Source organism: Oryza sativa, chromosome 4 (genome assembly GCF_034140825.1).
Source record: "Oryza sativa Japonica Group chromosome 4, ASM3414082v1".
NCBI classification, from domain to species: Eukaryota; Viridiplantae; Streptophyta; class Magnoliopsida; order Poales; family Poaceae; genus Oryza; species Oryza sativa.
The window spans coordinates 28,357,176-28,378,448 of record NC_089038.1 but is presented as its reverse complement, the minus strand read 5'-3'; the positions used below and the strand labels follow the sequence as shown (position 1 = coordinate 28,378,448).

At 43.5% G+C, this 21,273-nt stretch overlaps 3 protein-coding genes and 1 non-coding gene across 9 annotated transcripts; 2 read left to right on the top strand and 2 right to left on the bottom strand.

Annotated features, from left to right (window-relative positions):
• Nucleotides 1-2,883: 2,883 nt before the first annotated feature.
• LOC4336633 (5-amino-6-(5-phospho-D-ribitylamino)uracil phosphatase, chloroplastic) lies at nucleotides 2,884-5,173 on the bottom strand. 3 transcript variants are annotated; one of them, XR_001545067.3, is made up of 3 exons: nucleotides 5,044-5,173; nucleotides 3,091-4,258; nucleotides 2,884-3,007 (listed from the first exon to the last, which is right to left on the bottom strand). XR_001545067.3 is itself a non-coding variant. In XM_015778677.3 (2 exons), exon 2 carries the CDS (start codon nucleotides 4,202-4,204, stop codon nucleotides 3,152-3,154), a length of 1,053 nt encoding a protein of 350 aa, XP_015634163.1. In that variant the 5' UTR covers nucleotides 4,205-4,258; nucleotides 5,044-5,173; the 3' UTR covers nucleotides 2,884-3,151. The 3 variants fall into 3 exon arrangements, 2 of the variants coding, with proteins under 2 accessions (XP_015634163.1, XP_015634164.1); XM_015778677.3 differs by having other exon boundaries at nucleotides 2,884-4,258; XM_015778678.3 differs by having other exon boundaries at nucleotides 2,884-4,252.
• Nucleotides 5,174-6,659: 1,486 nt separating this feature from the next.
• On the top strand, nucleotides 6,660-9,621 carry LOC4336632 (uncharacterized). 4 transcript variants are annotated; one of them, XR_001545137.3, is made up of 6 exons: nucleotides 6,660-6,911; nucleotides 7,563-7,617; nucleotides 8,363-8,551; nucleotides 8,630-8,711; nucleotides 8,831-8,922; nucleotides 9,253-9,621. XR_001545137.3 is itself a non-coding variant. In XM_066309247.1 (6 exons), exons 1-6 carry the CDS (start codon nucleotides 6,702-6,704, stop codon nucleotides 9,289-9,291), a joined length of 675 nt encoding a protein of 224 aa, XP_066165344.1. In that variant the 5' UTR covers nucleotides 6,660-6,701; the 3' UTR covers nucleotides 9,292-9,621. The 4 variants fall into 4 exon arrangements, 3 of the variants coding, with proteins under 3 accessions (XP_066165344.1, XP_066165343.1, XP_015634467.1); XM_066309247.1 differs by having other exon boundaries at nucleotides 8,363-8,559; XM_066309246.1 differs by lacking the exon at nucleotides 9,253-9,621 and having other exon boundaries at nucleotides 8,363-8,559; nucleotides 8,831-9,159.
• Nucleotides 9,622-16,648: 7,027 nt separating this feature from the next.
• Nucleotides 16,649-16,720, bottom strand: TRNAC-GCA (transfer RNA cysteine (anticodon GCA)). The gene has a single exon. It is a non-coding gene; the product is annotated as a tRNA-Cys (tRNA).
• A 1,537-nt stretch (nucleotides 16,721-18,257) lies between these two features.
• On the top strand, nucleotides 18,258-19,955 carry LOC4336630 (cis-zeatin O-glucosyltransferase 1). Its single transcript, XM_015778768.3, has one exon. It carries the CDS (start codon nucleotides 18,345-18,347, stop codon nucleotides 19,734-19,736), a length of 1,392 nt encoding a protein of 463 aa, XP_015634254.1. The 5' UTR covers nucleotides 18,258-18,344; the 3' UTR covers nucleotides 19,737-19,955.
• Nucleotides 19,956-21,273: the final 1,318 nt, after the last annotated feature.

Genomic DNA, 21,273 nt, shown 5'->3' with positions numbered 1-21,273 from the left:
GGTGAAAGTTTGCTCTAGGTGCACTCAAAAGGGACATGGTGTTGCTGATTGTAAGGTGGATGTTTATTGCGATATCTGCGACTGTAGCGAGCATGTCAACCACAAATGTCCAGTCCTAAAGCTTCCAAAGCCGGTGGTGCAGGCGGTTGGGTATGCGGTTGAAGGCCTAGGGTTTCAGCACATCCCACATCAACCGCTTCAAAGGAACAAGAAAAACACGAAGAAGGCTCTTGTGCGTGTGGTTGGTGGTGCTCTTTCGGTGGAAAGGTTGGTCACTCTTCTCCACAAGTTGTGTCCAACTAAATGGAAGTGGGAGCCGGTGCCGCACGGGAAGGACGCTTTTGTTGTTCTTTTCCCTTCAAAGGGCGAATTGCAATGGGCCATCAACTTTGGGGGTGCAGATGTGAAGGAAGGAGGGGTAGCCATGGGAGTGAGGGTGGAGTTTGAAGAGTGGTTTGTGGAAGAAGAGGGTTTTCTTCTACCTAAGGTATGGGTTAAGGTTTTTGGACTAAGGAAGAAACTAAGGGAATATTTAACTTTATGGGCAGTAGGCTCTCTTTTAGGGGCAACATAATTGGTTGATATGAAAACTACTAAAAAGAATGTTTTTGGGATATTGTTTGTGGCTATCCTTAACCCAAAATTGATTCCTAAGGTGCTTGATGTGGTAATTGGGGATCATTATTTTGAGTTAAAATTTGAGGTGGAGAAGAAAGGAGTCGATGAGAATGGGGAAGAAGTGGAGTTTAATTTGGAGGATTGGGATGGAGATGAGGAGGATGGTAATGTAGAGGGAGAGGAAAGTGGAGAAGACAATGAAGGAAGGGAGAAGGGACCAAAAATGTCAAAGGTTGATGATATGGTAACCGATGACAATCATGATAGGGGTGAAGGGAGTAAAGAGGCACAGGAAGGTGCTGATTTAGCGAAAGAAATGGATTTTTCTATGATGGCTGAAAATATCTTGGATGTGGCTGTCCAAGATGTGTTGGAAGAGGTGTATGAAAGGGTAGAGAGGGAGGAATTGGAGGAAAATGAGGCAGGGGTGCAGCAGGAAAAGATTGTTCAGCTGGCTAATGTTGGAGAGGTGTCGATGACACCAAAAAGGGCTAGCGAGAGGTTGATGGGCAGCAGCGGGAGACATTCACTTGAAAAGGCTAAGTCCAGGAAGGCGTGGATGAATCTCGACCCTCTCTCAGGTAATTTTCAAAGCAACTCAGTTGTCAAGGCTTCGGTCTTTGCTTCTTAAGGAAGACGAAGTCATTGAAGTAATCGCGAAGTCCAAGCTTTTAGAGAAGCGTATGATGGAGCTCTTCTCTACTTTTAGGTGGAACTTTAGAAGAAGGATTGAAGCTTAGCTTTTAATTCCTCTTACTTGTTATCCATCTTTAAAACTTATTTATGTTTTACCCATGTAACGGGAGAGTCTTATGTACTCGTGTTTGTGACTTTTAGGCTGTGTACACCCTCACAAGGTGTAGAGGCCGGGTTTTTTATAATCCATTATCTAAAAAAAATTAGTTGATTTCTATTCCTATGTATTAGTTACTGTGTATGGTGTATACACGTGAAAACTTGCGTGTACAAGATACATTTCCCAAATTATGCAGTTCAACATCCAAATAGGCATATCAACTGAAGACAAAGGTATCAGATCCAAGGCAAAATATCATAGACACGCTTAGCATGTTAATAACAAAGTGCAAACCAGGGGCTATCGACAAGTTTCAACACTTGGTTTTTCTGAAACCCGTCCTTCTACTGGGGAGACTCTGATGTCTGATGTGTTTCCAGTTAGCAATGAAGTTTGACGTTTTTCTTTTAAAAAAAAGGAAAGAAAAAAAAAGAAACAAGTCCAAACATTTTACACAGTTGACTATTGTGAGTTTAATTATTATGACAGTACATATGTGAAACAAAATCAGCACGGCTGTCAAATCTGTAGTAGATTGTTTGCATCTTATTTCATCGTTTGTGCAGATACAAAAGAACAAGAAACGCTTACTGTCTCACATGAGAATTCAATGTTCCAAAAAAGTATCAAATCGGTAATCAGTTTTGTGCGGTCACCCACCTATAATGTTTATGCGATATAATCGGTCACTTAAAGTGTAAGCAGTTTTATGCGGTCATCACCCCACCTTATAGCGATTATGCGATATGATCAGTCACTTAAAGTGTACAGGAATGTGGCACCTATTCATTGTATGCGGCCTTGTCGACATTTTTTTTAAGCACTGCATGACGGCATGAGATCTGCTGAAATGTGATTCTGAGAAAAGCTCTACACGTGAACTTGGGCACTGCATTGCCTCCACCATATGCTTTCTCTGAATTTATTCGTACAAAGGTACTCTCTACAAACTAATTGGTTTGTATGCATACAAGCAATCCCACATACTTACTTCTTCTTCGGAAGTTCTTCCGTTTGTCATGAGTGGCAGTTGGCGTAAATGTGAGTAAAGTTGATCATGGATGATGTGTGTTAAAAATAAACATTATATTAGTAAGCTCAGCATGTTCTGAAGTTTGTTGAGTTTTGCTCAACCTGATTGCTAAGGAAAAATAAACGTTATAGAAACTCAGAATTATAGATGCTGGTGGGAAGGAAGAAAATAGAGGAATACCACATGTAACTTTGCTTAAGATAATCCTGCACAACAATGAATGGTGACCTAATGTTTTGTGATCCTGCAAAGACTAGTTTTACAGAATTAGAAATTATTGTTTTTATTCTAAGGAAACATTGAAGTCGCAAATACAACAGCTGAACTCTTTTCAGTTATCTAGAGTTTTTTTAGATAGAAAATTATTTAGAGCTTACCAGTATTGCTCTTAGATCTTCTCCATTCATTTCTGCACAAAAGTTGGAGTGGAACAAAATACAAGGCATAATAATCTATATAAATTATATATTACATTGGTAAAAGAGATACAGATTGGGAGTTTTTCTTAGCTTCCAATTCTTCTAGAGATCGAAAGCATCTAGGCTACAAAAGTTCCATTTCTGCATTACAAGAAACCAAGCAGTTAACAAGCTAACGGCCAATGTTAATCAGCTTGATCTGTTAACAAAATGTAATGCATTACCTAGGTTGCAATTGGAGCTATATACATAGGGCAATATTAGCACACCATACATATAGAAAAATCACTCCTCGATCACAATCTCCATGTCCATGTCCATGTCAGATCTTCTGCCCCTGAGCCCAAGAATCTCGCCATTGGCAATCCTTTGCAGGTCAGCGACAGATAGCTGATCAAGCCATCTTACAACATGGTTTGCTGCTTGGAGCTCATAGGCAGGGTATCGGCTTGCAACCGCAACACACCTCATCCCAGCAGTATGCGCAGATTCTATTGTCGAATTTGAGTTACCCAGCACAAGACAAACATCAGGCTCAAGACCAAGTTGCCCTGCTGTGACCTCAAACATCTCCCCCTCGGGTTTCCCTCGGCAGAAATCCTCTGCTGCCACTATAGCATCAAAGTAGCCTTGAAGACCAACAGCTTTTATCCCTTCTTCTAGGCTCAACCGTGGGCGAGGAGTTGTGATTGCTATTGGAATGTCAAAATCCACAAGGGTGTTCAGGAAATCAAGAACACCTGGTCGCAGTTGGTAGAATCTACCACGTAATGTTTTATATATTACCTCCTTGCGTGCTGCCAGCCTTTGTACTTCTTGTGGATCTTCTGACCAATGTAAGACTTCTAAAATAGCCTGATCAGTCCTCATCCCCTCAATTTCCTTCAGCACTGCATCTGGAGGAAAAGACTTTGCCTCTTCAAGTGATAACACGTACCAAACTCGAGGCTCCAAATCTGGATCATCATCTTCCACAACAACTCCTTCCCACTCCAAGATCACACCAAATTGATTACTACTTACCATTTCTTCCTTCTTTAGTTTCTTCTTTGAGGGTGGTCTTCTAGCCATTTCTGGTGACGCCAACAGCCAGCTGAGGTTTTCAGGGAGCCTATAAACCAATTTGTAGAACACATTATCCTCATGGGCCTGGGGGCGATTCTTCAGGTCAGTGGCATGAGGCTTGACACGTATCCTCTTCATTCTCATACTTTGACCCACAGTTTTTGCAAGTGAAAGCACATTCAGTGTAGAATGTGAGTTACTTGACCAGCATTTCCTGTAAAGTTTGTGAATGGACTGGTGGGAACTACCAAATAAGCTGACTGAAAATATCATCTCGTCCCGAACCCCTAGATTATCAAATCCTTCGTGGCAAGTCTGGTTCTGCTCCTATAAAGAACAAAGAGAACAAGAGAAGAATCAAACTTGACCTGTCTTAAAAACAAAGAAATCAGTACAAGTACAAAAATGCGCAACTATATTAGAGGGAACAGAAGGCCCTATAAATCATCAATCTTAAGTTAAGTCACTCAAAGTTTTTGTGGGAGGTTGGGGGTTCTCCTGGACAATGCAAGTTCCGCAAAACGTGCAACTTATATTTGGGGAGCTTAAGTTCTCCCAAAAAACTTGCATAGCGGCAAAAGTTGTCAATATACTAGATTGCCATATGCATTTGATTTGCAACTTACTTCACACTATTGCGGTATACGATTGCTACTTGTAGGACGCACTCTTCCAAACTGCTAATTTGAGTTCGAGAAAGAAAAGAATGCCGAGCCCCAATAATGTTTGCCAGCATCTGACAGCAATAATACTACATGAAGCAAAGTGCCTTTTACTAAAGAGATCCTTTTGCATCTGAGACAAGGTTATTGTAGGTACCAGGAGAGGAAAAAATAAAAGTTCAGCTTAGTACAAAAGGTTGCACGAACTGAAGCACAATTGCTGAGCTTAAGCAGGTAGTGACATTGCAAAGTTCTAGCCAATGACACATATATACAGCTCCAACAAAATGCCAAACAATGGGGCATGCTCACACACACACACGAACTACCCCCTTTTCAGTATTTTCTCCCACGCAGACGAACTAGGAGCATGCGCAAAACAAGAATAGCCAAATGCTTCAACTACCAAATCCCAGACAATCCAAGTGAAACCGGATGAATCTTGCTGACCTGAGGAGGAGGAGGAGGATGAGCAGCCGAAGAGTGAGTGCTTCGGCAGGAGGAGCGAGCGGGGGGCCGAAGCAGACCAGACGAGGAGGCGCTCTTGTCCTCTGCGCTTGCGCTCCCCTTGGGTGGTGGTGGCCAATGGCCATGGCTTCCCCACCCGGATAAGCCGACAGACGTGTGGCCGTGTGGGCGGCTGCCTCTCCAGTTCGTCCCGGACACGGTCTCCGCACGACAATGGCAGGTGGGGCCTGCTGCGGTGTGGGCCACTTTGTCAGTGAGAGCAGAACGGAAACGAAACGGCGGGGAGGCCCAGGGGAAGTTGAGGCGCTCGCGGTTCTCGATGGGCCATGGGAAGTTGTATCGGCATGTGTGAGCGGTGCGCCCAGAGGCCCATGAAAAGTTGTGTCGAACCAGTTCCGGTTATTTTGCCATAGTCAGCTGTCCAACGATTATTTTGCGCCATACAGTTAAAGAGCTGTGAGATTTTTTTTTTCTTGATGCATTTATTAATTCAACATCTTTCCTTTGTCTCAAACAAGTCTATACGGAAAATTTCTAGAGGAATGCAAACCTCTTAAATTCTTTCAATAATATGTTGTTCCAAAAAAAGCCTCAAAGCAGATTTTAAATATAAGCTTCTGCGGTAAGAAATATGAATAAGTGATTGCTTGTTTATATGCATAACTAAAAAGTGTTATATTTTAGGATTTTATATTATTCAAAAATAATTTAGAATTATTATTTATTTTATTTGTGACTGGCTTTATTATCCAAAGTACTTTAAACGCAACTTTTCATTTTTTATATTTGCATAATTTTTTTTAATAAGACGAGTGGTCAAACAGTACAAGTAAAAGGTCATAATCCTTTATATTATGGAACGGAGGGAGTATAGCAGTATCTACAATGTGGGAATAAGAGTAATCACAGCATCAGCAATGTATATAGCAAAAAGTGATTAATATATATGGGACTCACATACATGGACTTTAAATATAGTAATATACACGAGATAACATTAGGAGAGATAGATAATAGGAGTATTGTTTATTTTATATGGGTAGTCCATATGCATATAGGGTTTGTTTGGCTACTAGATTTATGGTTGCGCTGTAGCTGCACCAACAATGCCGCACACACGCAGCGGTAGCATAGCCACAGCCGATGTTGTCCGCTTGCCGAATAGCCCAATGGATATCTTTCATTATTTTCTTCGTATTGATTTATTGTACAATGTTACTGTATGACTGATGTAATATTATATTATCTATGAACCATGTTATTGGGATATCCTAAGGGAATCTTATCAGTATATTGTAAATGTAGATCTTAAGCACCAAATGGAGCAAATGGGCTCTTTGCTTAGACCTGATATCTCAAATAAAAAATTGATATTTTTTACAAACATCCACCTTAACACTTATTGGACTTGGGCTCTATAGAGTTACATGCATCCTATATATTGTATAAAAATCATCAGACGAATCTCTATGTTTTCTTATCCATATTATTTAAATTTTATTTAATATTAATGGTGTTCTATATATCTATATACCGCTAATGCTCTGACACTCCTCTTGAGATAGAGGGGATAAAAATTCCTTTGTTCCAAAGTAGGCAGGGAAGGTTGCAGAAAAACCCCACGCTCCGCCGCTACCGCGATGGTCGCTCCGACGACCACCACCCCGCCTCCTCCTCCGCCGCCGCCGTCAGAGTCCACGCCTACCAGCGACCCAAAGCCCCCGCCTCCGCCGCCGACGTCTTCGACCGCGGCACCGAAGAAGCGGAAGCTGGAGGAGGTGGGGTTTCATCACTCACCCTACTACAACATCAGAGCAGCCGTCGCCAACCTCCGCGGCCGCTTCATTCAGGTCTCCCCCACCTCGAACCCTAAGATATTTGTTGAGTGGCATTTCTCTGCTCTGCCATGGCAGCAGCAGCAGCAGCAGCACAATCAACTGAACAGGTCATGTTCCCGTGTTCTAGCGCAACGTGTATGGGATGATTTTGCTTGACGTGGATAAGTGTGATCAATGGTTCGAGTTCGAGAGCTCGAAGCTATTTGCTCCGTGCTGTGCTTGCTGGTGAAACTCTGGGAGAATTTAAATTAAAGTTGAAGTTGAATTTTGGGCCAAGTCTCAATACAATTAGGCGCGTAATCTCTTTCTAGCTGAAATTTATGGTGTGATGATTCTGAACTGAGTTGTTAATGCCACCATTGTCCTACTATGCAAATGAACATTTTCATGGCTGATGTGTGGCTTTGGGAGGTATTGAGAGTTTTACCCCATATTGTTAATCAAGAGGTATACCTCGCTCTCAGTAGAGACTATACTTCCCGATTAACACTAAAAATACCTCTCTACCTCCCAAGGACCAGAGAAAAATCATATTATTGTATCATAACTTACACCAAATTGATATCCCTGCTTGCTGTTGGTTTGACAATTGTAAATGCAGTTTGTTCTGGGAAGAACATGAATCCGCTCTAAAATGTTTACTTTTTCCTTGTTGTTTTGAAGTTATGCAAAGGCACTGATACCCAAAAGAAAGATGCCGCTCTTGAGATCCTGAAAGGTAAATCCTAATTTATATTGTTTTTGAACAGACATGCGGAACGTCCTGATTACATTTTGAGTTTTTGACTATTTTTTATCATCATGCTCGCAAGTACAGAAATCAGTATGGTATAGGAGATTATGTTGATCACTCGAACAATTTTACTTTCACCTTCTTTCATAAAAGCACACTTCTCTCTTGATATTTTGCACACTAAGATTACCTCAGGTGATTTGACAGTCATTGCCTCTCTGTAGATGTAGTCCATAGTCACTTCGTGCTGTTAAGATATCTAAAACCCTTGTGATTGGACACTTGCAATTTTTCATCAGTTGTTACATTTCTATAACTTGTAAACATGTTGTTTATAGTCATTATACACTTTTACAAATTCCTACTTATATTGTCACATGATGTATTGTATTAGGCTTCTTAATGCAAGCATAACTATCGGTTACATACTCCAATAATAAGATGCCTAGTACCCTACATTAGTAAGTAAGTGAAATATAGTGCATTAGTCGGTCATTCTGTTAGTGTAAAAAAGGCTACTGATGTACTTATTCATAATATCCTGCATTAGCCCAATCATAATTAGCAATTTGAAAATGTACATGTTATCTGTAAAGTTAAAAGGTCAACCAAAGTGGATCCCTGTTGTTTGGCCTACAAAATCTGTTGAGCACCTGGAGCTTAATGTTATATCTGGATGTGTTTATTGATGATAAGTTTAAGCAATCTTCCCTTGGTTCACACTATGCAGAGATAAAAGTTCTCATGGAATTATCCAAGGAAATGCGACTTGATCTCCCAACTGCAGCTGGGCCTGTAAAACTGATGGATGAGCCTACATCAAGAGATGCCAGAAATATGCCTGCAGGGAAAATCCCACCCGGAGAGAAGAATCAAGTTCGTCCAGCAGACCAGGCTGCATCCTTTATGCATAGTTCTGGTGAGAAGGTACCACTCAATCCTGTGGACATTAAGCATGATGCCAAACCGAGTGTAACAGATTCTACAAAGAAATCAGGACAATGTTTGCAAGGATCTTATATTGTCGGTGGATCTCCCATTGGCTGGAATTTCCTTATGTGGCCTGGAAGTAGCACAAGGTACTGTGGTTTAACCAGATCAGAGTGGTTGGCACGTCAATCTGCAAAATGAAATGCCATGATCCTACCCCCCAGCAATCTAACAAGTAAAGGCAGTCAAACTAATACCGTACTTTCAGATATTCCTGGGACAATAGCACAATTATTTGCTGGTAGCCGATCCGATATTATTGAGCAGCGGATGACACCTCAGAATGATATATATGACATGGTAAGGCATGGTAGTATCAATAGAAAGCAACTTTTGAATGCTTTTGATCGCTCCCTACAGGATCAATCACCACTAGATATCATGTTTTTCTTGTAGTAAACTGTATGAGCCAAGCGCTCTTGCTATGTTTTTCTGTTCAGAAATGGAAAAATCAAGTAATGTAAGCGCATGGCAACGCTGATATAGTGATGTATGCTCTTGCTTAACAAGTTAGAAGTGTCCGACTACTTTTCCTTCCTTTGTTTTTTGTTTTTTTTTTGGCAACTTACAAGGAAGTATCTGATTTCATATTGTCGCTTATATTTGTCAATCTTGCTCAAACCCTGGCAGTGGACGGCGTCCGAAGTGCTCTTCAGTGTGTGCTGCTGAAAACTCCAATGTATGGTCCTTCCAGACGATTATCAGTTGCAGGAAAACAGAAATCACCCTAAATAAGGGATTGCTTACAAGCTTTCAAGATTCAACTCAAGTTTTGGAAAAAATAATTTCAAACTAGGCCCAAGGTACCACAATATTGTACATGAAATTCTCCTCATGCAGGTGCAGCTGATTTGTTTTGTTAGTCAGGTCCTAAAGATGCCAGAGTCAACTGTCGCTTCTCCCTGTTTAAATTCATTTTTTCATACACCGGTGTAGTAATCAACAATGTTTTAGACAATTAATGAAATGGCTGATTGAATTGGCTGGTGGAATGTGGAAGCGATCTGTGGCCGGAATTTATGATATTTATCCCTACCGTTTTCACCCCTGCATATATAATGATACAGTACTCCCTATGCCATGTCTCAAATTATAACGCGTGGTTTGACTTGGCATAGTATTCAGAATCAAACTTTAATTATTATCCATAGTAAATCCAATGCCATAAAAGTACATATATGCTGAGGTTCTTAAAACTATTATATAAACTAGAAAAAATGCCCACTATTATATAACTAGAAAAATATCCGTGCGTTGCAACGGGTAGAAATATTTTTGGATCGCTATACATTTTACTCTTTGATTTTGTACCAAAAGTTCATTTCATTCCTTCCTTGTCAACTGGAGTTGTAGGTCCAGCTCGCAGAGCCGACTGTTGTCTTCAACCTCCGTAAGACAATGTCGTGTTCGTACATGCCAAAACCGATCCTCCCCATCAAATCCGATCAAATCCTCCCCATCAAATCCGGTTGAATCTTTCTCGATCTTCCAAAATTGATTGAGGGTTTTTGATACACTCAATCCCCTCGTTTTTATTAAAATCGGAGCTACAAAACTCGGGAGATATCCTCTTTCCGTTTTTATTAAAATCGAAGCGACAAAACTCGGGATAAAAAGGGTGAATTTTAAATGGAGATTAAATTCAGTGAATTAAAGCGGAGTTAAAAGGGGAAATCATAGTAAAATGGTTAGGGAGTAGCGGGGAATTGATTTTTGGCAATCAATTGGAGGAGGGAACGCATGGGAAGGCAGATCGACGAGGTGGTGGCGCTAGTGTTTAGCCGGGTGTTGACGAAAAAATTGAACACACCGGCCTGGGAGATCTGCTTAGCTCCTGTGCAGGTCCAAATCTTGATGAGATGCAGCCATGCCAGTCAGTTTGATCCTGCAACTGACAAGATATGCAAACAGTAGATCAAACAGCCAATCGGCTGACAAGCCGATGGAGTAGTTCCAGCCGATAGCCGATAATAGCCGATGCCGATACCAGCCGATAGCGATAGGGTTTAAGCGATCGGCTATATGTCCAATGTAGATAATGATATAAAGGCAATCGGCTGATGATGATGAAATAAAATAACAATATAATCCAGTATAAACCAATCGGCAAATAATGATATGATAAATAAGCATCGATCCGAAGGTTAGAGCACACATCGGCTGGAGGTCTGATGTCATGAAATCCACAAGATTAGATTAAACAGTGAAACCTTTGTTGTCATCGGCTAAATCCAGCTTATATGTATATACAATCCTTATGAGCTGATGCAACATCCAGATAACTCATTGGCTGAAACCTCGATGAAACCCTTATTGGCAATCAAGAAGCAGCCTAGAGATTATGGTTCTAAACACGACTTAGTAGATCAAACTTAATTGATGCAGCACTAAGTATGAAAAGAAACATAATATCTAGGCAATCAAGCCGTTGACTGAGTTTTCAGGGTGGAGGGTGGTAGATGTCTAAGCTAATCTAATCTAACAACGCGATTTAGCCGATACCGGCAGAAACCCTAAAAAGAGAAGCAGTCGATAGAGCTAAATTGATATGCTAAGACTAGATTAACATAGACATATGATAAATAGGTAGGCAAATATATCATCCAAACCAGAGCAATCAAAGAGGTCGAATGTACTGATGCAGCCTTGAACGACGCCGACGTAAATGATACAATTGCCCGGGCCAGCGAAACATTGGACTTACCCCTTAGCCGGAGATCGAACACCGATGCAGCCCCGCGTCAGGTGCCAAGTTCCGCCGGACGATAAAATAAAGTAGAAAAGGTAAAAGGTGGCGATGCGCCGAATTGTATTGATCGTGAAGATAGATTACATAGACCCCGGGTGTACATATTTATACCCATGTGTTGATACAAGTTCTTGCCGGACAAGAAAGAAACTTTCCTAAAGATAAAAGGAAACTAACAAATTATTTCTAATTAATAGATAACTTGCCATGCCGCATTCTCTTTGAACTCGGTCTTTTCTGGATAAGCTTCATTTAGTAGATCAATCTCCTTAACCGAATATAGCAAGAATCCGACAACTGACGACTTGACAACTCTCATCGGCTAATCTCAGAACTTCAAAGCCGATGACTACTCCGGACTTACCAAATTTCACTGTTAACACCGGGCGACAAAAAAAATATGGCACGTAAAAAAATCCTTACCGCATGCGAAAAAATGCAACTAAAAAAACATAAACAAAGAAAAAAAGTATGAAAAAAAACCCAGTAAAAAGGCCTAGAAAAAAGTAAAAAAACTGTGGATGAAAAAAAGAGAAAAAAGGTGAAGAAAAAAAGGCGGACGAAAAAAACAATGGATGGAAAAAAACAGAAAAAAAATAAAAAAAATAAAAAGGTTCAGAAGGACGGAAATAAAGAAAAAAAGGACGGATAAAAAAGAAAAAAAAAGAAGCGGACAGAAAGAAAAAAAAGGACGGAGAAAAAAAGGAAATGATAAAAGAAAAAGAAAAAAGGTGAAAAATAAAAAAAATTACGGAAACCTTGCGTATTTTTTTAATTATAGGTATAAATATAGATATGCTCATGTTCTTACCGTTTCCTTACCGATTTGAATTGGAATTGAATTGGAATCAAACCCGTCTTGTTCCGGACTCCAGCTGCTCCTGCCATCCATAGAGTTTGAGTTCATCTCAAATTGCAAACTTAACGTCGGGTGATTATAAAAATTTATTTGAGCCATTATCCAGGCAACCTCGATTGGGCAGGTTGAATAGCCGATATGGCAGAAGGAGAGGAGAAGAGGGGCACCGGTGGCAGAGGAGACAAGAAGGAGAAGGTCCCCCTCGGGTTCCGGTTCGAGCCGAAGGAGGAGCTCGTCGAGCACCCCTCGCCGCAGCCCGGGCCCCAAGCAATCGCCAGCATCGCCTCTTCCGATGGAGAATTCTCCTCGCCGCAGCCCGGGCCGGCAATGGGAACCAGCGAAGAGGCGTCGGGCAATAAGAGGCCTGCGGAGGAGCACGCCGCCGTGGCGCAGAGGCCGCATCAGCAGCGGAAGCTGACCATGGGAGGAGCGCCGCCGCCACCGCCCGCGTCGTACATCGGCGGCGCCGGCGGCATGCAAATGCCGCTGAGAACGGCCGTGCACGACAATCGAGCCGGGCACCCGATGGCACGTCCGGCCGGCCACGCAACGGCGCCTCCTCCTCGGCAGCACGCGACGGTCAATGGCCCGATGCGAATGCCGAACGGGCAGGTGGTATACGGCGACCAGATGATGATGCGACGGCAAATGGCGACGGCCGCAAACAACAGACGGCAAATGATGTTTCTGCAACAGCTGGCGGCACGCAATGGCCAGCAGGGGATGGTGGTGGCAGACAACGGGCAGGCCTCGTCCTCGCAACGGCCGCCGCCGGCGTGCAACGGCCAGCAGGCGCTTGTTGTTCAGGGATCGCAGGTGGCAAGCAACGGACAGATGTCGCCGGTACAACGACAGCGGGCGGCAATGGCAGCGGCGTACAACAACTACCAGTATCACCAGATGCTTCTGCAACAGCAGCAGCAGCAGCAGGCGGCAATGGCGTACAACCTCCAGGCGCAGCATCTACAGGGGAGAGAGGTGGTGGCACACACGACGTCGGCACAACAGCCGCAAGCGATGATGCCAGCGCAGGGGGCGGAGGTGGAACAAAACGGAGAGACGAAGTCGTCGGCGCAACGGGCGCCGGCGGCATGCAACTGCCCGGCGCATGTGCAGCGGCCGCAGGCGCGGCCATTCAACAACGTCCCTCCGACGCCATTGCGTCCTCGCCCGGCAACGGCAGCGCCTACTAACTCCGGCAACTCCTTTGATCGGACACTGGTGATGCGACGACCGCCGTCGCCGTCCGTCGTCCAGCCACGGCCCGCGCAGGAGACGCCCGAGATGCACGCGAGGCGTGTGCTTTGGCAGCTCGTGAAGGAGCTCTTCCGCCAACGACGTATCGATCAGGCTCAAGCCGCTGCTGCAGCTGAGCAAGAACGGCTGATGATGACGCCGCCGGCGCAGGCGCCGCAGCAGCCGTGCTCCGACGCAGTACGGTGCAACGATGATGGCGAGAAGCGTTCCGCGGAGGTGGCAACTACGGAGGTGGCGCCGGATGGGAGCGCGTCCGCAGAAGGCAACGATCGTCAACGTGAGTCACGTGACTCACCGGTCGCTCCACGGACCGAGTGATTTAGGGCCCCGTTCACATAGATGCCAATTTAAAGCATACCATTATTGATAAAATTAATAAATATATGGATGTTTCTAAACCATATCATTATTCATTTTGGCAGTGATTTGAACATGCCTTTAGTTGTTGCTAAAATTGAAGTTGGGATGGTATATCTTTCTTGGAATTTGTGATAATGCTTTTTTTTTTGCAAGAATATGATATACTAGCTTATATATTCCATCTCTTTGGCAAAGGAGGTGGAGGCTGCGGCGGCGGTGATGGTGAAGGGGACGGATCCAGTGGCGGCGGTGCTCGATGGTGACTTCAAGGATAACAATGGTTGCCACCACCACGACGGCGGCGGCGGCTGCGGCGGCCACGATGGCCGGGCTTAACTTTTCTATGTTACTCATGTCTGAACTGGTTGTGATGTTTTTTCTAGCCAGATCCTACATCTGTCACTTTGTTGCAGCGATATGTTTCTTTTAGGGCATGAGCAACGTATCTTGCCAGACTCAGTAGTAACGTGGGCCCAAGATACAGGTGATAGTAGTATATGAAGTTACCCACAATGCTTATTTGTGTGAGTGAGAAGTAAGGTAGGATCAGGGGCGAAGCCAGGATTTGAGATTAGGGGGTGTGGGATAAAGATAAACCGTGAGACCAAATAACTAATATTGATAGTAAAGGAGATCAAATAGTCACCGTCAATAACAAGCAATATGTAAACTAGTTCTTTAAGAAAAACTTGAATTTTAGCTCTTTAATAATATCATTGGAAGTTTAAAACTAGTCTTTATTGCTAAATTCTTTTAATGTAAACTATAAAATAATCTCACAAATAAGTATCATCTATTTTACTTTGAAAAATATGAGAAATCACAAACTAGTTTTGTAAATCATGTTTCTTGCTAATATTTTTAGACTTGCTAACTAACTAAACTGATAATACTTTCAAGCTACACAAAATAAACTAGATAGATACTTATCTTAGCTAACTTAATATAGAGTAAAAACATAGGGGTATAGTGGTGGTAGTGTTTGGATAGGGGGGTGTTGGCACCCTTTGGCACTCCCCTTACCTGCGCTACTGGTAGGATCCACTTAAAAGTTGATTCCTGTGAACGGTGCGAAACAATGACTCCATGGTTTCTTCTACTAATATTTTACTTGCATGTGCCAGATTTACTTCTACTACTCATTTACTGTACAAATGATGATATTTATTTCTTATGTACCGGTAGTAGCTCTATGATAAGGTATTAGTTGCTTATGACTTTTACAATGGTTGCCACCTGGTAGCAAGAGTGCATTCAATGCTTAATACCTAGTTTTTCATCACATTATGGACCCTTAAGGGTAGATCTGTTTTGAAGGAATTATGACACATAGAAAAAAGAAAAATGAAGGAATATGAATGCATACACATTTCTATCCATATGAACTTTTCCATGAGTTCTGAGTGGATGAAAAATTCACTATACCTTCTCTTTACAACTTGTAGGAAAGGAAAATTTCTTTGTTTTTTCTATAGCTACATTCCTATGAACTAAATAGCGTTCAGAGGAATTAATCCTCAAGAATCTGAATCATTTGAAATTCTTCAAAAACGAATAGGCCTTAAGCTTTGTTTGCACGGCGCCACCACGGCACTATGCTCAGGGTGGGGTTCCTATTACCTGCCGTGCTACTGTGCACAACATTCCTCAGAACTGTTTTGGAGGTTACTATCAAAAAAAAAAAGTGTCCAAGAAAGAGTTATGATCCTTAATCCTACTCATAGCCTGAGAAATCTAGAAAGAAAGGAATCAAAAGATCTTCGAGCAAAAGAAAACGGCAGTCTCCAACCTTATGGCAAAAATAAAGGAAGAGGCAAGAACCTGGATAATGGTAAGCGCAAGGCGACTTGAAGAATTCATCCCAACTTAACTACGGCGCTTATGTAATTTTGTACAGCTCTTTTTTACTTCTAGGGGAAGTTTTTTTTTACGTCTATATCTAATGAAATAATGAAATAGTACAATCTCATGTTGATTCCTTAAAAAAAAAAGATGTACGAAACCATGCACAAGCAATTTTAGTGATCTCCTACAGGCCAAAAGCACCACGTGCGGAAAAATTGCAGCGATCTTCTCAGAAGAAGAAGAAGAAAATAATAATAATTTTCAATGATCACTTTCACTTATATTATTCAAACGTTTGTGGCTCCATCAGGAAAGAAAATTATTCAACGTCCGTAGCTCCACGAGGGAAATAAGGTGTATAAAAGATAACTTTTCTAGTGGACTATTATTTAGTCTTTTGTGGCTCCTTCTGGAATGGGAAACAAATTTAGCCACAATGAAAATAAAGTTTAGAAAATATAGTTTCTCTAGTGGGCTATTATTCAATTGTTTGTAGCATCATCGGGACAAAAATGTAGGAAAAAATGTTTGCCGCTTCATCAGAACATCAGCAAAGAGATTGTTGGTAAAATTCCATGGAGCTCTCCTTTTGCAGCTCAAATAGGCCAGGGCAGCAACAAAATCACCTCCCTAACTGGGCTTATGTGGAAAAAAAAAAGCTTCACCGTCAAATGTAAATCGTTTGCGGCTTCATCAGAACATCAACAAAGAGATTGTAGGGAAAATTCCATGGATATCTCCTTTTGGAGCTCAAATAGGCCAGGGCAGCAACAAAATCACTGTGGAAAAAAAACTCCATGGATCTCTCCTTTTGGAGCTCAAATAGGCCAGGGCAGCAACAAAATCACTGTGGAAAAAAAAAACTTCACCGTCAAACATAGGCCAGGGCAGCAACAAAATCACTGTGGAAAAAAAAAAACTTCACCGTCAAAAGTAAAAATGTGAAATTGTTAAATAGGGCCCAACCGGGTTCGAACCGGTGACCTCTTGATCTGCAGTCAAATGCTCTACCACTGAGCTATGGACCCAATGATGCTGATGTGCAGGACATAATTGATACATTTATTTAAATCTCTCCATCAGAAACGTAACTCCAGCCAATAAATAGCAGTTGTGGATCGATTGAGATGGGGTGAATGCCACACTCTTCCAATCAATCAAACGGTGCAGCCTGCAGCAAGCTACTTCCGTTTATCCACAACTGCAAGGTCTACAAAATAAATGTCGAAATCTCCCGGCAGTGTCATATATCCGGCCGGTATCACCTCCCTGTCCGGCTATCTCCATCTCATCCAGCCGCTACCGTCCTAAACTCCCAAATTAAACCAGCGAGCAACAGTCAGCCAATACTACAAGATCCAGCCACTCAGCCTCTCTTTCGTGGCACCCGATTTGGAGAACGACGCAGAGCCAAGGGTCCGGCGACCATGCAGAAAGTTAAACGCGGCGTGGTGACTCTTCGCCTTTCGCGGTTCATGCACGCAGGGAGGAAGAAACCACGGTGAGAATGAGAAAGTTAAACGCGGCGTGGTGACTCTTCGCCTTTGCACCATTCATGCGCGCAGGGAGAAAGAAACCACGGTGAGAACTGAGAACGGCTACTGTTGTACTCCCTCAGTAGCATAAAAAACCAAACTATAATGTTAGATATGACACATTCTAACACTACGAATATATACATACATATATTCATATTTGTGATACAAGAATATGTCACATCTGGTATAAGAATATGCTACTTAAAAATTAAGTTTGAAAATTTAAATTTTGACTTTTGCTTATTGATTTTTAGTTCTACCGATGGGGCTCTTATACTCCAACTCTTGCCCTGTTTAGATTCTAATATTTTTTATTGGGTGAATAGGCAAAGTGGTCCTCCAAATTTCATCTGAGGCTCAGTTTAGTCCTTGATATTTCAATCTATCCATATTAGTCCTTCAAGTTTTCATTTTAGTTCAAACTTATCCTTAACCAACAACTCTCTTCATAAATGATACTTATACCCCTCATCATTCACATATATAAGAGAGAAATTGCATGCTTGAATTTTTTTTATAGATAATACATAGTATATTATGTAAAACGAAAAAAAAATATGTATTAGCAAGTGTATACGATAGCAATTGCTTAAGTTTCATGTGCACATGTTGAAATAATGGGAAGTAGATCTGTAATGTTGTTTATTTATGTTGGCTTTCTCTTTTCTAGTATATAGATGTATATAAATTGGGGGCAAAAAGGACATTTTCTAATAGAAATATTGACTAGAAATAGCCATATGGCATATTAAGTGGATCCAAGGATGATTTCAAGCCAAAACAAATATTTGAAGTATCTATGTGGACAAAATAATAGGTGAAGGATCAAATTGAGCCTTCGCTGAAACTTGAGGGGCTAAATTAACTATTCACCTATTTTTCTTCAAATTTCTAACTTTTTCGTCACATCGAACTTTCCTACACACACAAACTTTTAACTTTTCCGTCACATCGTTTTAATTTCTTTAAACTTTTAATTTTAGCGTGGAACTAAACACAGCCTCATTATTGTGTGCCTATATAAAGCCTGCAAGTCTAGAGGCTACTGGGCACTAGAATTCTGGAAGGTAGACAAGCATAAACAACCATATATCAGTGACGACATAAGCGCTCAATGGCGATTGGCTCGGTGGAATCCGTGGCCGTTGTCGCGGTGCCCTTCCCGGCGCAGGGCCACCTGAACCAGCTCATGCACCTGTCCCTGCTGCTCGCGTCGCGTGGGCTGGACGTGCACTACGCGGCGCCGCCGGCGCACCTCCGGCAGGCGCGGTCGCGCCTGCACGGCTGGGACCCCGACGCGCTCCGCTCCATCCGCTTCCACGACCTCGACGTCCCCGCCTACGAGTCCCCGCCGCCCGACCCGACCGCCCCGCCGTTCCCGTCCCACATGATGCCCATGATCCAGAGCTTCGCCGTCGCGGCGCGCGCCCCGTTCGCCGCGCTGCTCGAGAGGATCTCGGCCAGCTATAGCCGCGTGGTTGTCGTGTACGACCGGTTGAACTCCTTCGCCGCCGCCCAGGCGGCGCGTCTGCCGAACGGCGAGGCGTTCGGGCTGCAGTGCGTGGCCATGTCGTACAACATCGGGTGGTTGGACCCCGAGAACCGGCTCGTACGCGAGCACGGCCTCAAGTTCCACCCCGTGGAGGCCTGCATGCCAAAGGAATTCGTGGAGTTCATCAGCCGGGAAGAGCAGGACGAAGAGAACGCGACCAGCTCCGGCATGCTCATGAACACGTCCCGGGCGATCGAGGCCGAGTTCATCGACGAGATCGCCGCGCACCCGATGTTCAAAGAGATGAAGCTTTTCGCGGTCGGTCCACTGAACCCACTGCTCGACGCGACCGCCCGGACGCCAGGCCAGACGCGGCACGAGTGCATGGACTGGCTCGACAAGCAGCCGGCGGCGTCCGTCCTCTACGTGTCATTCGGCACAACGTCGTCCCTCCGTGGCGATCAAGTCGCGGAGCTCGCCGCGGCGCTGAAGGGCAGCAAGCAGAGGTTCATCTGGGTGCTTCGCGACGCCGACCGCGCCGACATATTCGCCGACTCCGGCGAGAGCCGGCACGCGGAGCTGCTGTCCCGGTTCACCGCAGAAACCGAGGGAGTGGGGCTGGTGATCACCGGGTGGGCGCCGCAGCTGGAGATCCTCGCGCACGGCGCCACTGCGGCGTTCATGAGCCACTGTGGCTGGAACTCGACGATGGAGAGCCTGAGCCATGGGAAGCCGATTCTTGCGTGGCCCATGCACTCCGACCAGCCATGGGACGCAGAGCTGGTGTGCAAATACCTCAAGGCTGGTCTGCTCGTGAGACCATTGGAGAAGCACAGCGAGGTGGTCCCGGCGGAGGCCATCCAAGAGGTCATCGAAGAGGCGATGCTGCCTGAGAAAGGGATGGCAATACGGCGGCGGGCAATGGAGCTCGGCGAAGTCGTCCGCGCGTCCGTGGCAGACGGCGGGTCCTCGCGGAAAGACCTGGATGACTTCGTTGGCTACATCACAAGATGAAGCAGGAATATCCTGTGATTCTTCGAGTGGTCGGATATGCTATAAATATTAATCTTACGTCGAAACATATCAAATTTTAAAAAATGGCCTAAGTAGGAAAATATGTGTACCACTCCCTCCATTCTCAAATAAGCATTTCCCGGATTCAAATTCTGTATGCAGTAGCCATTTCTGAAATACTGATTCCATTGTATGGAAATTCAAATCATCTTCAGACAATCAAGTGCTATGAGGGGATTTTAACAATTTAAAATTTGATATAAGGTGATTGAAACGAAATATTTGGTCTTATCTTTTTCTTTTTCTAAACAAAAACCTACAGGTGCTTAGATGTATGCCGGACGGGCCAACAGGCCCAGCATATTCTAATGGGCTCACATTGCTCTACCATGGTGAAAAGAAAAAGTTCACTCGAGGTCTCTCGCTTTGTCGTTGAGTTTCAAAATCGTCCATGAATCATGCAAACGAGGCCCCCAACTTTCAAAATCATTCAAACAAGGTCCCTCGATGCATGGTAAGTCCGCAGTGGCTGATGTGGCATTAGGAGCAAAACTAGAAACTAAAAAATTAAAACAAAATATGCGGGCCCACATGTCATCCTCACCTGCCACCCTGTCCAGCGTCTACCATGCCAAGATTTTCGTCAATCTCTACATCTACCCCGTTCCCTCCTCCCTTCGCATGGAGCTCAAGGCGGTGGCAGAGCTCGGACGGGCTCACCGGACACCTCCCCCTCTCTCCCAGAACCGTTGAACCACCTCTCCCCCCTTTGCCACCGACGGCCTCCCAGGCTCGCTGAAGAAGATAAGAGAGAGTAGAAAAGAAAAGAGAAAAGAGAAAAAATAAGAGATGTGGACCCTACATTTTCTTCTTCTCTCTTACATATGGGTCCTATAATTTTTTTTTTTGTTACTAGGATGCCACGTAAGTGAAACTAGAGATCAGTACTGCTATAAGATATAAATTGCACGGTTTTATATAGTTTAGGAGTGAAAATTTCTAGTATTAAGGATTAGGGATGTTATACAAACTCGACATAAAGCTTAAGGGACGGCTGGTGAACTTATTCCTTTCCTCCCCTCCACACGTGGCCCGTGTACAGGCCGACAGACAAGTTTTCCGGGGGGGGGCTAATGCGCGACTGGTCGCGCAGGGTGTGGGCACATGAACAGTTCGCTCCTACTACTACTACTAGTCTACTAGTACTACTACTAGAGTACCAGTCTACTACTTCCTCTGTAAGACTTTCTAGCATTACCCATATTCATATAGATGTTAATAAATCTAGACACATAACTTCTAAATGAATATAAACAATGCTTGAAAGTCTTACAACATGAAGAGATTACTACTGTTATTACTAGCGCCTACTAGCGCTTCTGCTGCTACTAGTGGGCCCCACGCGCAGCTAGAACTACTAGCATTGCTGTTGCTGCTGCTAGGTGGTGGTGGTAGTAGTACTACTACTATACTACAAATAGCACTACTAATACACACACATACATACATACATGTATATAAACTTACATTTCATATT

Bases quoted from the DNA above. Each gene is read 5' to 3' on its own strand.
- LOC4336633 (XM_015778677.3), bottom strand. From the start codon at position 4,204: ATGATATTTTCAGTCAGCTTATTTGGTAGTTCCCACCAGTCCATTCAC.
- LOC4336632 (XM_066309246.1), top strand. From the start codon at position 6,702: ATGGTCGCTCCGACGACCACCACCCCGCCTCCTCCTCCGCCGCCGCCG. The intron at 6,912-7,562 runs GTCTCCCCCACC...GTTGTTTTGAAG, and splicing joins TCCGCGGCCGCTTCATTCAG to TTATGCAAAGGCACTGATAC. The intron at 7,618-8,362 runs GTAAATCCTAAT...CACACTATGCAG, and splicing joins CGCTCTTGAGATCCTGAAAG to AGATAAAAGTTCTCATGGAA.
- LOC4336630 (XM_015778768.3), top strand. From the start codon at position 18,345: ATGGCGATTGGCTCGGTGGAATCCGTGGCCGTTGTCGCGGTGCCCTTC.